At 37.7% G+C, this 16,247-nt stretch overlaps 1 protein-coding gene across 3 annotated transcripts in view; it reads left to right on the forward strand.

Annotated features, from left to right (window-relative positions):
• Positions 1 to 1,107: 1,107 nt before the first annotated feature.
• ncam1b (neural cell adhesion molecule 1b) overlaps positions 1,108 to 16,247 on the forward strand; it is a 132,619-nt gene continuing 117,479 nt past the window's right edge. For 2 of the 3 annotated variants that reach the window (XM_053507199.1, XM_053507200.1), the window contains exon 1: positions 1,110 to 1,443. In XM_053507199.1, coding sequence (XP_053363174.1) covers positions 1,368 to 1,443 — 76 coding nt within the window. In that variant the 5' untranslated portion in view covers positions 1,110 to 1,367. Of the gene's footprint in view, positions 1,444 to 16,247 lie in introns of all 3 variants that reach the window. The other variant, XM_053507201.1, reaches the window with a different exon arrangement.

Below are 16,247 nucleotides of genomic sequence, written 5' to 3' on the forward strand. Positions count from 1 at the left end.
CCTATTCAGGATGCATTCCCGCCAAATACCCAGCGTTCCTGGAATAGACTCCTAAAGGTTCCGAAGATAAATGAACGTATTAAATCAAGAACTTGTAATAAACAGGGCACAAGTGAAAAAAAAAGAGTCTTGTGCAAACATAGCTTCCTGACTTAGATTTAGTACCCCATAGCTATGTAATGATAAATTGGATCTACTATGTTGTGTGAGAGAGAAAAATAAATAAATAAATAAATAAACCCTTAATAGCGATTTGTACAATTTGCTACATGCTTTTGATCTGATCTGTAAGACATTACATTTTGTTGAAAATAATAAAAGAAATAAGGTGGGTAAATAAGCAAAAATCATATTTGCAAATGTAAAACAGATAGTCTTTTTCTGCATATTTTTAAAATCCATGGTTATAAGGGAAACACTGTTATTTATTGGTGCGACCACATGGAGGTTTCCTAAAGCCAGGGCCTTCTCAGGGCTCAGCTGAAGACAAAGGAGGCTATCAGTTCATTCATCCGTGAGTCACATCATTATTTAGAGACTGTGAGATGAGATAGAAAGGAAAATCCTTCAACACAACCATTTTCACAGGCTAGTTCTTTGTCTGCTGTAACCCTGCTGAAGTAGCAGCTTAAACCAGCTGGAATTTAATCCTGGCCCAAATTGTTTTTTTTACTAGTAAGTGCTGGTTTAGCTGGTTAGCCAAAATGGCGATAGTGGTTGACTAGCAGAACCTTGCAGGTTTAAGCTCGTATTATAGTGTTTACACAAGCAGGTTACTCGAAGATGCGAAAAATGCAAATAAATAAATAAATAAAACATCCGACACGCTGATATTTTATTCCTAAATCCATCCAATTGCATTTCTTATCCATATGGTAGGCTGTTGAATGCAAAACACAGCGCTCCAACATCCATCTCCGTCTGTAAACCAAGCCTGTTTGGGATGGACGGATACCCTTTCTCCAGCTTCCTGGATTAGCAACCGTGATTGGACATGTAGTGCACTAATGTAGTGTCTAGCAGCCATTATTCCTTTTTCAATGTAGTGCAATAGTGTAGGGAACACGAAGGTGTTTGGGAATGGAGCCCCTTAGACTGGGGGGCTCGAGCACAGTTTCCCAAGCTTCCCAACGGATGAATGATTGGGCGGATGGATTCTCTCTCTGTATGTGTGTGCGTGTTGTGTGTGTGCGCGTGCGTGCGCGCGCTACGAAAGCAGCCTGTATGCACGCGCGCTTACTTCTGCCTCGTTGACACACGGGCGTGCTATTTTAAACCGCAGCGCTGTCCAAACCTCTCCCTGTAACAGTTTAACAAACAACTCCGAGTCCAACCTGAATCCATTCGGATTATTTAGTCATAGCTGCATGAAGGAAAGACGAAGGATGGCAGTGCTTCTGACCAAGGAGATCTTCTTGGTGTTTCTTTTCCTTGGCAGAGCAGGTAAGATTCGCTTTAAAAGCACTGCGCATTTCTCTTCTTTACTTTGTGCAGAGAAGATATGCAAGTGTGCATGTTTATATGGTCGTTCTGGGTTTGATCACAAATTTTAAAAGATCTAACGTAGCTTTGTGAAGGGATGGAGAGTCAAGTGGAAGGTGCACGAGCGGACCTGTTTGAACGGTGCATTTATTTTTCTCTCTCTCAAACAAACACACACACAAACACTGCCTGCATTCAAATCACACTGACTAGCTCATCTAACATTAGCTAGCTAGGTCACTTAATTTGAGACTGGAACTGATTTCTTATGTTCGGTAAAAACAAACATACTCTCACATTGACATTATGACGTTGAATTATATTTACGTTAACCACAAATTATCTCAGTAGTTATCAAGTGTTTTCAGCTAGTTCTGACAATAACAGTGTCTTTTTTCGCTTTTCTTTTTTCGTAATAGTCACCTCAATTTGGTAAGGGTACTTTTAAAACTGTGAATCATTAAATATATTCTTGCACGTAGTTTCAGGGTTATTAGTTAGTATAATTATTAAATGTGTGTATAATATCTCGAATTGATTCTTTCAGGAGCGGAAAGCATCCTTAGCTCTGTTTCTGTCTGGTTATTTAACAGTGCGTGCGTGCTCGCGCGTTTGTGTCCCGTGCTCAATGGGTTTGTTCGTGTTTAAAAAGCTAAACGCTTCTCCGATATAGCATGCACGAGATGATTTAGGTGACAGTTTGGACGGGGTCCACTCGCGGCACGCGCGGTCAACAGCCAATCACAGATTGGGGAATTTGGGCGGGAACGGTCCGTGGCTAACCGCGTAGCTACAGTACGTAGGGGTTTCTAACACACGACTCTGCGTTGAATATTGTTAATAATAGAAATGTGGTCGTGACCATATTGAGGATTGTTTAAAAAATCTGAGTACATCGCACATTATTTATTGACAGGATCCTGAAACTAATGCTGTGATACTGTGCATCTGTTTACAAGGCATTGTTTTTGATAGTTTATTCAAACTTGCTTAAAGGAAAATACTGTAACCACCAGCCGACTTGCATATTAATGTTTATAATTAAAATTTTCAATGACAGCCATGACTGATTTTGTAATAACGTTTTTGGCTGAGTTTTTAGGGCGTTTTCCCATTAGGGCTCTGGGAATGTTTCTGAGAACGCTTGTCATCAGTTACCCCTTTTCCACCAAGGCTGTTCTGGAGGTAGTTTAGAGTTGGTGCCCAATTTCAAATCAGTTCTTTGTTTTTAGACAGGCAAAGTACCAGTTCTTGGACAGAAAAAAATGGTTCCACGGAGGCACCACTTTGCAGGGCTAGAACAGATAACCGCTCAATTCAGGTGGGGCTGGGGGTGGGATTATCAGGACCAACTAAATGCTTGTGACCACCATCTGTAAAAAAATCGACTCAATAATTATAAAGTCAAAACCAGAACTGCTCACAAAACCATGTTGAAGTTTGCCATTGCTGCTGTTGTGCTAGCATTTCTTTTCCTGCTAACATCTTTTATTTTGTTTGCTGCTAACATCGCAGCTAGCATTTCTGTAAAAGTAGAAACACACAGACATATGCAGTGACCATATGATGTGATTCTTCAGCCCTAGAAAATCAAAGCCAGTTCTTAGGAGGTGTACTATTAAACTGGCTCCAAACCAACACCAGCACCAGACATGAACTCTCTGAAATCTCTTGTCGCCAATTTCATCCTTCGACCTACACAGCCATATATAACCGATATCGTACTTGTGCCTTTGTTGTGCAGGTTGTGTTACATGGTATACTGTGATGCATACCGTTATGTCATACTGTGATCTAGTGTCACTAACTTTTATATAAAACTGTGGGGGTGTCACAGGTGTTCCTACCCGAATGTAACAGTAGGTAGCGTGTCACAGGCATGTCAGATTTTTTGGAACACTAGGCCAGGCATCATCAACTTTACGTCATACTGTGATGCGCACATTTACATTTACTGAGGAATGCCTGTGTCGGTGTAGTGGGGAGCCCTTGCCATGTAACAATAGACAGTGTCAGCATCACCTTTTATATCATACTGTGAGGTGATTGAATATCTGCGAGTGGTGAAAGGAGTAAATGCCCCATGTTCCAATGTCAAATTTACAAATGAAATAAACGTTTACAGCCTGGTCCAAAAAATTGTTTGGGTCTCCATAGCTAGATTTCCCCTTCCCATTACAATAAGCCATATAATTATGCATAATTGGGGCATGGTTGATTTAAGGGACAGCTCCATTTTAGGTGTCAAAGCGTTATGCATTACTTTAGCTAAGCAGCTAACTGCAATTGGTGTAGTTGACGAACATGTAGCGTTCAATTGAATGCAAGGTTAATATCTAAATTATTGTTAGCCAACTAGGCATTTTAGCTAACCTAAGGCTAAGTTAGCTATCTTGTGGTAACTATGGTTAGTAGACATGTTACAACCAACAGCCAACCTCAGTTCTTTCTGCCCTTGAGTGAGTAAACCTTATGGATTAACCCAGGTTTAGGCGGAGTCAACGCCTGCCAGGATGGCAACGGCAAGAGCTCAGAGAGTTGAGCTTTAAAACCGCTCTTCACGAAACCTGTGCGTGACGTCACAGAGTTCTTTTGCAGGCTATGAAACTATTGGCAAAACCTGATTGTTTGTTCCTTGCTTGAAATTTAATAAGTAGTTATGTGCTTTTTTTGCCCCAGAGAGTAAGCTTAGAGTCAGATTGATGTTATTTCAGAAATCTACTTTGAGCTCATAGTAGTGCTTAGTAGTAGAGTTCTTGTACTGTATAGCTCTTATAGAAGCAGCCCTGCCTCACCTCTGGCCTTTCTGGATGCAAAACAGTAACCTTCATCCAGATTCTACATTTCTGATACGAAAACTAACAGGGTTGAAGTACGTGAAAGTGTTTTAGCACAAAGATGGTAGAGTGAGCATTATATTAAGCACTGTCTCTTCCTGTTAGGATGATTTTACCTTTACAGCACTTTTTAGGAAACAGATGGGCAGATGTGTTCTGCTTGTTATATTCCACAGACTCCGTTATCTTTGACTTCACATTCAGGGAGGCATACAATTTACACACAGAACAACTTTCAGACAGACCAAAAAAAATATAAAAATACCTTAAGTAAGCCGTCATTCGAGCGTAAATAATGAATCCGCTTCAGCTGTGTGGTAACCAGCACCCACCCACTTATCCCTAATTTATGTCTCACATACATTCAGGACAACATATACTGTACATCTAGTTTACATGAATCCACAAACAATTTACATAGCCTTTTTGAGAAATGAAAAGAAGAAAAATGTGCTACAGCAAAGCTGTGGTTTAATTAAAATGGTTAATATAATGGTTAATAAAAGAAAGTCTTTTTATTTGCATTGTCATAAAATATCTCACCAGGTAATAAAATTGAGAAAAGTTTATAATTCAACGAGTAGTGTGTTTTTAAAAAAAATTTTTTTACTTCTGACAAAAATGACCGACATCATATTGGTTCTCATTATCTAATGCCTATGCAAATGAGCTACTGCAGAGCTCCGCCCCTCTAGAGAACAGTGCAATAAGTGGAGGGTATCTTCTTATATGAGATCACAATATGGGAAAAATCTAATCAGGTTGATTAAGTCCCATACAATACAAAATTGGGGAAAAGGACGCGAAGATGGGAATGTTTTTTCTCATGTTTTTATTTGTACACTCACACTAGATGCCCACCTAAAAAAATCTAAAAATTACTAAAAGTGCATTTTTACAATTAGCCCACTTTAAAGAAACATTTAATGTTTTACTGGCCTGATTTTTTACTGGTATTCATTTAAGTTGAACCTTAATATTAAATCAATGCAAAATGATATATCCTTTGACAGTGGTTTGGAACCTGTCTTGGATGTCTGCATGGCTGAATTTTGAAAAAGAAAAGTGTATATCCATCCAGTATTCAGCTGTGAAAGCAGTCGGTAGCTATGCTTACAGGGACATTATTTCTTTAATCCCATTAAAATCATTCTAGTTAGAGTTTCCATCTCTTATGAACTTTTTACATAGATGCTGATCTCATAAGAACCTAATCAGAACATAACCATTTGTGTCATGTGTAAAGTCATTATGCTTGCTTGATTTGAAATAGAATGAAAAGTTTAAGTTTAGGTTAGGCTTCCCACCTTTTCCGAGAAATCGTGCCTTCTGCAATAAGATTGCTTACAAGAATTCAGTCTCACCTATAGTATTTACTCTGTGTGAAACTAGTGAGTCAATCAGTGCTCCTTCAGCCGGAGTCAGCAGATGAAAGTAAAGACTAGAGGGAAAGAGTTGGGAATTGAAGCAAAATTTCCTTCCTGGAAACTCAGCATGTCACCTAATGTTACCCCACCATCGAGCAGAAAGAACGTATTTATTCTGACAAGAGAGAAACAATCCGATCAAGTGTTTACCTAGTGTATGAACCTATTGTCTTAAAAAAATTTTTTTTTGATGGGGCCGGACTGATGTGATGTTGTTGGTCAGACTAAGATGACTACATGCTGCAGTTCTATTGCAATATCAGTATCATTACTAGTAGAATATTATTGTCTATGTATGCATTGCTAGTATGTATAAAAATATCCAAAACCATAGCTGAGTAACATTTCTCCACACAATGAACTAACAAGTTGGTGGACAGCGTCTAGATAGGTAGCACTGTTTTGTAACACCAGCTTTTCACAATATTTTTTTATATTCTACCCACATAAATGTGGTGCTTCCCTTGGAAATAGATCACGTTACAGAAGAAAAATTTGTTTGGATGTCCAATTTATTTTATCCTTAAATCTTCTGTACCAATGCGAGCTGTAGATGACAGGGTCTTTATCTAGAATAATTTAGGAATCATCACCACTGTTGCAGAGATCAAGGGTGCAAGGTTGACTATATCTGTAGTCAAAAGGCATATCTGTAATCAGAACACTCTTAGGAGAAGCGTCTGTGGTGCTGATAAGGATGTGCATGTTTTAAGAAGGAGAGTTGTATGAAAGTATTTTTTTGCAAAATCAAATTTTTTCCTTTAGTGTAAGGAATGTGAGAGATCCTGTTTGTGATGTAATTCACATCAAGCTTGTCCTAAACATTGAATCAGTGATACAATTGATTTAGTATCAACAATATATTGAAATTGTATAATTATCACATGTAATAATTAAATCTATGATAACACAAAGTCAGGTTTTGCATAAAATCAATGAAATGAATGAAGTCACTGAAGATTTAAGAGTCAGAAAGCATAAAAAGATTTATAGGAATAGACTCATGATTTTGTCTTCCTGCCAACGATCCCTGCTCGTAGATTACGTCATCAGAGTAGAACGAACTCCAGATAACAGTGAGTGTGAGTATCTGCTATCTGCAGTGCTTTTGTTCTCAAACAGGGCAGCATTTTTGTTTTCTTTGACCCACATACTGTAGCTTGCAATAATCACTCTTTTTAAGATATACATATTTCAACAGACAGCTTCTTCAGTGTTTCCCACAGGTCTTTAACACAATATTTTCATTTACTTGAAATTTCTAATCATTTCACATTTCAGAGATGTCACTTACTTACCAACCTATCAATACGTGAAGAACTAAACACTCTTTGGTGGACAAAGATGGCGCTGTTTGTCAGAGCACGTAGCCTTTAAAAACCAGAGCATTTTTAGCCACTTTTTTCGCATCACCATGTTTTGATAAATATATCTGATGTCAGGATTTTGCAGTATAGAGTGCATACTTTTCTTCAGCACAACCTAGGCAATATAACGTCCAGAATTTTATTTTATTTTAATCAACTATACAAACATGACTAAGCAAAAAATTTAAATGAAGTAGCACAGTTTTATAAAATTGCTTATTTTTAGGTTGCTTCTGTGTCCCAATAATAGTAGTAGTAATAATAATAATAATAATAATAATAATATGCACATTTTCCGAGTTCTACATTTTTGCGATGTGACTGCCATACTCCGTCAGCTAAACAATTCAAATGTTTTAAAAGTAACAACCAATAACATTGGTTCTACATGTCAGAACACCTGAATGCGTAGTTTAATGTCTAATATGTAGAACCAATGTTATCCTCTTCTTCTTCTTTGTCTTTCGGCTGTTCCCTTTAAGGGGTCGCCACAGCGAATCATCTGCCTCCATCTAACCCTATCCTCTGCATCCTCTTGTCTCACCCCAACTAACTTTATGTCCTCTCTCACTGCATCCATAAATCTCCTCTTTGGTCTTCCATTAGACCTCCAGTCTGGCAGTTCCAACCTCAGCATCCTTCTGCCAATATGCTCACAATCTCTTCTCTGAACATGTCCAAACCACCTCAATCTGGCCTCTTTGACTTTATCTCCAACACATCTAACATTGGCTGTCCCTCTGATGGACACGCTCTTGATTCTATTCACCCTCAACATCTTTATTTCTGCTACCTCCAAGTGCCTCCTGTCTTTTCTTCAGTGCCACTGCCTCTAAGCCGTAGAGCATCGCTGGTCTCACCACTGTCCTGTACATTTTCCTTTCATTCTTGTTGATACTCTTTTATCACATAACACACCTGACACTTTTCTCCACCTGTTCCAACCTGCTTATACACGCCTCTTCACCTCCTTTCCACACTCTCCCCACACACTCTCCCCACACACACACACACACACACACATAGAACCAATCTTATAATAATTTTAAAACATGTAAACTGGTTATGCATTTGGGTCTTGTAGTATGTGAAGACCCAACTGCATACAGTAGTTTAATGTCTGAAGCTTTCCCTGTCGACACAGCCCGGTGGACCTCCTTATAAGTTTTTAAAAAGTTTTTTAAAATCAGTTAATTATTGAGCAATGTTGTGTTGCCGCAAGATTCATGCTAGGGGTTAATCAAAGGGTTAATCATCTTTAGCTTTTAGAGAAGAGCTGTTCACTGTGTGAAACTGTGTTTCTGTGTTTACTGCCTCTCAGTACACCGCTCTCGCGGTAGCAGAATAATCAGGTACAGGAGTGGTAGCACAAAAGGAAACTGTCCGCTACTAGTTAATCGACCACAGATGGCATCCTTTTCCTGGACAGATTTTAAAAAAGTATAGCTGCCCACCCAAGTATCTGTGTCTGGGAAACACTGCTGTAATTTCAATTTGGCTGGTGATTCTTAAAGACATTGTCCTTATGGATGGGTGACTACACTAGTCCTCTAAAGGTGTGCTGTAGTATCTTACACCAAGCTACCAGTAGCAGATCCTGTAAATCCTGAACGCTGCGAGTGGGGCCTCCATGGATCGGACTTGTTGTTCTAGTACATCCTGTAGATTCTTGATTGGATTGAGATCTGAAGAATTTGGAAGCCGTGTTCAACACCTCAAACTCATTGTTGTGCTTCTAAAACTGTTCGTGAACAATTTTTGCAGTGTCAGGGGGCATTATCCTGCGGAAATAGGATATTGCCATTAGAAAATACTGTTTCCATGAAGGCGTATACCGTTGTTTAGGTAGGTAGTATGGGTCAAAGTAGTGACATGGTGGCTTAGTGTTCTCCCTATGATTGGCGAGTTTCCTCCAGGCACTCTTTTTTCCCTCCGAACAGTACAGTATAAAGACACGTCCACAATCCAACAACATGTAGATTAGGCTAAATGGCTTTCCTAAATTGCCCATAGTGTGTGAAGGAGAATCCGGCGTTGAGCTGGAAACAGAGCCCTTATTTAACTGCCACAGGAACCATGGATATATCTCCAGGGTTGAGAGTATCCTGGTATCCAAAGTAACATGAATGGCAGGACCCAAGGTTTTTCACCCAGAGGTGGCAGATGTACACAAACTCAAAGTACTTGCCTAACAATGTACTCGACTACAAGTAGAAGTACCACTTCACATTTTTACTCAAGTAAACTAAGCATGTGCTCAAAAATTTACTTTAAATACAGAGGCACATTTACGCCACAAGGAAACTGATTATTCTGGGTATCTGTCTGACTGAGTCATTATAAACGAGTATTTTAAACACAAGTGAAATCCATGCTGTTGATATAATGAATTTCCATGTATAGTAAAGAGTAGTTTTCTGCAGAAATCTAATTTCCTTTAACTAAAGTATAAGTTAATCCAAATATCCAAGTAATAGAACACATTAAGATTTCTTTTGGAATTTTTTTTGTTTGTGCATGCATCATGTAAAAAAACTGAACTCATTTTAAAAAGACTTAAAAATTATTAGTTAATTTCAAAATGTAACAGATGGTCCTGTACATTTTTAAATATGTGCTTATGGGTGTGTAATTGAAATCCACGCGATCTTAGACCTTCATTACGCGCACTTCACAGTGACACCTAAAAAAGTTAGTTCATTCCAAAATTCAACAGTTGGCGCTGTACATTTTGTGCAGTTAAATTCCATGTGAGCAAAGTTGAGGTAAGATTTAGTCAATAATAAATAAATTGACAACTCATTGCCTGCAGTCAGATGCTTTAATGCAATTTAATGAAACCTTGTAGGCATTACAAGGGATAAATGTTTTAGTCCTATTTATTTATCACAAGTTATATTAATTATTTGGTTGGTTGGTTTATAAATGGCTGGACAGAGGGGAGTGAACTTTGTGTAATTGTTTAGACAGCTAGAACGTTAAATAACTTTCAGCACCGGAGAGTTTTATAAATAAAGAAGAAACCATGTTACACTGCTCCAAGTAGTCAGTCTGGCGTGCTTGTAGTTTTATATCAAGGAAGCTGTGGCTTTTCAGATGCTACAAATAAATCTTTGATTAACCTTGTTAGACAATTAAAGGTTGCAGCTTCGAATAGCCATGGCTGTAGTGCTTGGCTGTATGCCCTAAAATAATAATAATAAAAAGAAAAATTAACCAAGAGAAATGAGATTTGTTTGTTCACCATGGCAGATTAAAATGATAAATGAGAGATTATTACATTACTAAAGCTATGGGAAGGGAGGCACTGGACAGGATGCCATAACTTGTTGATAGTGACAAGAATTTACATTAATTAAATAAATGCCAGGTAGCATTGTTAGCATATTAAATGTTTAGCTACATAATGGAGTCTATGAAATTAAAAATGGGCATACTGCAAGCTTACAGAATATAAGATAGTTGAAATACACACCTAAACATTATGCACCCTGAGTAATGGATCTCAGTCTTAAAAAAAGTTAAGTAAAAGCACAGGTTTTTCATAAAAAATTTATTAAATAGAAATAAAAACTTTAATATACAACAAATACTGAAATAAAAAAAAAATACTAATATACTAATAACAGTATTTGTTACTTGCCAACTCTGTTGCCAACATTGCCCAAAGCATCACACTGCCTTCACCAGTTGCCTTCAGCCATCCACATAAGGTAAAAAAAACATTACTTTTCAGACCTGGCCACCTTCTTTTATTGCTTCATGGTCCAGTTCTGACTAGGTTTGGGTACCGAAAACCGGTACCAATACGGCACCGGTACCTATATAACTGGTATGTACCGGCCCGAAACAGAGCGTGAAATTCGGTGCCTCATTTCGGTGCCACTAAAATGCCTGAACTGTCGATTGAATGACGCAGTTGTAATAAGCATCAGATTCATCAACACACATAATCGCTAGTCAATATTTAATACTGCATTCATGGGGTGTCGGAAATGATCGGAAAAATTAGTTATTTCCTTAATTAGAAAAATCCTGAGAACTTCGGAAAGCTTTGATAATACGAATTTAAAACATTGTTGCAGTAACGTTACTGTGCATTTTATTTTTGTAGATTAAAAGTTCATTAGATTAGATTAGATTAATCTAGATTAAAATTAAAAGCACAAATCATCAGGAAATGAGACCATCCGAGATGCGCAGAATGCAGCAACTAACGTTACATTCGCTCTGACGGCAGCAGGAGGTCTACCGCTATCTTAGCTCGCTAAATTAAACAACTTTCGTTAAAATGCCTAAAACTAAACGGTTGAAAGTGTGGTTATATTTAACAAAAAAGGATTCCGACACTGCGATGTGCAGCAAATGTTTTACAGCGGTTGCGTGGAAAAGGGGAAAAACATCAAATCTAATGAAACATTTAAGAGCACACGGAATAGACTTAAAAGCAGAGGGAGGCACCATGATTTACAGCCTGCGGACAACAGCTGCCACTATCGGTGTGGGTAAACCCCAGCCCCAGTCATACCAACCGTAGCAAAAAGGAGTCCACCGATTATAATGACGACAGCAGCCTTTCCGCAGGTTAGTAGTAGGCTAATGTAATGTTAATTACAAAATGCAAATCTTGCATTCATGCTAACAAATGGTCAAACGATTTGTAAAATTCTAATGTAACATGAATTCTGTTAATAATTATGGCTTTCCAGCTAGTACTAGTAGTACTACAACAGTGACCCCATTTACCATTGCAAAGAAGGCTATGCATGTCCAGTGCAGGGCATGCAGTAAGTCAGAAAAGGTGCCGTATTTTGCCAGAAAAGGCAAATATAGTGAAATTTCTGCGAAAGAATTGCTAAAATTTGAGGCGGTTTAGTTATTGTAGTTGGGTTAGGTGGCTTATGTTTTGTTGTTGTTTTTTGTATTTACTTATATATTCATATAAACTTTAAACTTTTAATATATTGTTCAATTTTAAGCATTCAATTTTTTGTTTAATAAAAATGTATTCTTGAGTCATCCACCATCATTTTGTGGCTTTTGTAAAGTATCGGTTCAGGCACCGTTTTGGCATACTTTTAAAAGTATCGATTTTGAAAAAAAAAACGATACCCAACCCTAGTTCTGACACTCCCGTACTTATTGCAGTGGACACGAATCAGCATGGACACCATGACTGGTCTGTTGCTACTCAGCCTCATACGCAACAATCTTTTATGCACTGTGTGTTCTTACACATTTTTATCAGAACCAGCATTCACTTTTTCTACAATTTGAACTATAATAGCTCTTCTAATGGATCGGACTACCTAGGTCAGCCTTTGTTCCCCATGCGCATCAATGAGCCTTGGCCTCCCATATCCCTGTCGCTGGTTCACCAGTTTTCCTCCCTTGGATCGTTTTTGGGAGGTCATGACCACTACAGATTGGAAACATCCCACAAGAGCTGCAGTTTTGGAGTTGCTCTGACTCAGTCGTCTAGCCATCGCAAATTTGCCCTGCCCAGTAACAGCTTAACTAAAACTAAAAGATGATAATGAATATGGAGGCTCTTTACAGTATACTTGGACAAATTATAGAGGACTTAAACACAAGCCGTGTGTTGCTTAGATGTGTGTGGTGGCCTGGGAAATGGTAAGGTTTGCATGTTTTTTTACACTGTTCAGTACAGATCTTACAGAGTTAAATGTGTTTTCTTTTTTCTTTTGCACATGTCTCATCCACAAGTTCTAGCATTTTTTTAAAAACTGTTTAGCGCCAAAAGTGAGAAAAGAGGAACTTTTAAAGAGCATTTAAATATTCAATTCCGAGTGTGATGCAGGAGCAACCAGGAAATTTTTAAAGTCAATATCAGATTGCAAACTGAATTGATTATACTAATGTCTGATTCACTAATGCACATAGTTAATAGCTCTGTTAAAAGAATGTGCTGCTTGATAGCTGGGGGGATGGAAGTGAAATCTGACATGACACTATTGGCTATAATATTTTTTGTCTTCTTGTCAGTGGTTGTACAATGGCTAGAGTCAAAAATCAGAAACCGTTTAGGGGTTGCACTTTAGTGGGAAATTTAGTTCGACTGGGAACAGAAAACAAATCATGAAGAATATAGTGTTGCACAGTATGCCAATACTATAAAGGTACTGTTTTAAAAATAGTACTCTACCAGCATTTTGGAATAATCAATAATTTTACTATGAGAAGGTCTGTTTAAGCACAGTGCTGATAGCAATGATGTAGAGGTAAAAAACAAAACAAAACCTGAGTTTGTAAGGTATGCCCTGGAAAGCTTTAAACGAATCATGAGCAAAAGTAAAGAGAGGAGAGACTAGACTAAAAGAAATTGCAGCAGCAGAGAGTGGGCTTATGTGAAATATGAAGATATTTTGGTTATAAAATGGGTGAAAGTTTTGAGCCTCTAAACACAGCAGCACCATCGTACATATGTGGGGGGGTAAAGTTTGATTTTTATTGGGACATTCAATGCACTGACATAAACAAAAAAATAGCGAGATGTGTATTATTTTTAGTTTTTTGCCTTTTTTTGTCCAGTTAAAGCCTACTGAATGTAATCACTTAGATATGTAAGTCATCTACAAAAGGGTTACTGTGTAAGATTCCGCCAAGATTGTCTACTACATCGCAGGAAATCGAATGTATTGGATACAGGATTAAGGATACACTATGGAGTATTCAGTATTTCTTTCTAACATTATACATATTTTTTACATGTATAATGTTTTTGGAAAAATTCTTATAATGAATTTGAAATGAAACATTTCAGCTTTATTTCGAGAAGTTTTACAAAAGTGTTGGGGTAGTCAAATAAACAGCTGACAAGTAGTCGCATGGCCCGGTGTGGCCTGTTCCTGCATTACTCCATGACTAATAAAACCAATAAAAGGAATGTAGGTGGTTCTGAGTGTTTGCATTTGGCGGCTGTTCACTTGAACTCTAAACATGAGATATAAAGAGGTGTCTATGAGAGGGAAGAAGGCCATCAGTAGGTTAGAAAAAAACTAAATAAACCCATCAGAGCAATAGCCAAAACACTGGGAGTGACCCATAGAACAGTTTGGAACATTATTAAAAAGTAGGAGTAAATAACTGGCAAGTTTAAGAACAGGAAAAGCCGGAGAGATCACAGAAGTGAATGATTGCAGAATCATGTCTAATGATGAAGAAGACTGCTTTCACAAAATCTAGCCAGGGTGAGAACACTGTTGAGCATTTAGATGTGTCATTGTCGAAGTCTAAAGTCAAGAAACAGCTTTATGAAATAAATACAGATGCTTTACAAGCTTCAAACCACTGGTAATAAATACTGGAGGCAGAAAGTCCCACAAACAGCTGTACTTGCAGTAAAGGCCTGGCTAAGCATCTTGAGCAAGGAACCTCAGCATTTGTTTATGTCCATGGCTTCCAGACTTTAAGCAGTTTTTGAGTCCCAAAGATTTTCATCCAAGTATTGAATTTCCTCATTATGTTTGTAATTGTTATTTTTGTTCCATTATTTATGGGCCCCTCAAATGGGGGCATGTGTTTTAAATTTATTGTTGTTTCTGAATTGACAATGGCACACTTTTGTTACACCCCTTGAATTAAAGCTGACATTCTTGACTTCATTCACATTTTGTGTTTCATTTTAAATTAAAAGTGCTGGTGCACAGACCCCTAATGCCAAAAAAAACTGTATATATTTATTTATTTTTTTATACTAGAGATATGATTTTAATGATTTTGCTATTTTAATTAATCTTTTGTTAGTCGATACAGTTAATAAAATGTATGAGTGGTTTTAATTTTTTGAATTTATTCACAATTTTTTATTCTTTTTTTTAAATAGCTTTTTCTTTTATTAAGGTAAACTTGCAAATGTTAAATGTGCTAAAATTAACAACTCAATACCAGAACTTTAGCAGAAAAAACAATCCACTTTCATCCTGCATTAAAAGCTTGGCAGAAAAATGATGATCACTTTATGGAAGACATGACCTTTAAACAATCAATAAGTAAGTTACTTGGCATTTCAGTGTTTATTAGATACTTCTAGTAAGTTTTAATAATTTAAGACCTTCAAAACATGGAATCATGCAGCTGTCTCGAAAAATACAGCAATGTTGGACTTTTAGCTGCTCTCACCAAGGGGTCGCTACAGTGGACCATCCGATCCACACACAACTTGGCACAGGTTTTACACCGGATGTCTTTCAGGGCTTGAGACTGGCACTGCATCCAGTGGCTGGGGTTTGGGTTCTCATGGGAATTTACCCCAGGTCTTCCACATGGCAGACGAGAAACCTACCACTGAGCCCTACTTAAATGTCATGATTTATAAACTATATTAGACTCAGTTCGTCTTATCAAAGTTTAATTTAGAATATAATCTGTCATAACCTATTTCTTATTATATATTATAATATTTGCAATCAGTCTCATCAGAGTGTTTTTTGATCATGCTCTCTGCTTTAACATTTATTACCATTATTTTCTTCACCCTTTAAAAAAAAGTCCAATGCCTCTAGCTAAGACACAATGGTATCTGTATTAAAAGGAACAGTTTGATATTGTGACAGCATTAAAGCAATATGTCCAAAGATTTAAACAAAAGGTTGTAAAGGTCAGTTTTGATTTCAAGCTGTCTTTAGAATGCAGTGAGCAAGCATAGAATATGGGCATGGGAGCTGGAACGTCTGCACTGTGATCTTGCCCAGCATAAGGACGCATTAATCAAGGTTAGTAGACAGCTAGAGCAGCCACGGATGATTCCATGCAGGTTGCCAGTGAGCTTCACAGCACCAGGCTGCTCCAGAACTGCTTGCTCTAGTAAATATTATTAGTGTCCTAGTGGATGCAGGTGGTATCTCCTACTGTGCTTGCACTGGCTGGGTGAACCTTGGTGAAAGACAAAAGATCCAAACACAAACATAATGTTAATAAGTATGTTACTTATATTCTCTGAGCAAACATAACTAAACCATTATTATGCCTATTCTTTATGAGCTGGTGTAAAAGGCAGAAAGATTATTTTCTTGCCCTTATTTTCATAAACCTTAGTTTCTGGGGCAGAAAAGGTCAGTGTAAGAGCACTGGAGTGGAACTTTGACCCAATAAAAAGGAAGCAATGAAATGAA

Source organism: Clarias gariepinus, chromosome 11 (genome assembly GCF_024256425.1).
Source record: "Clarias gariepinus isolate MV-2021 ecotype Netherlands chromosome 11, CGAR_prim_01v2, whole genome shotgun sequence".
NCBI lineage: Eukaryota > Metazoa > Chordata > Actinopteri > Siluriformes > Clariidae > Clarias > Clarias gariepinus.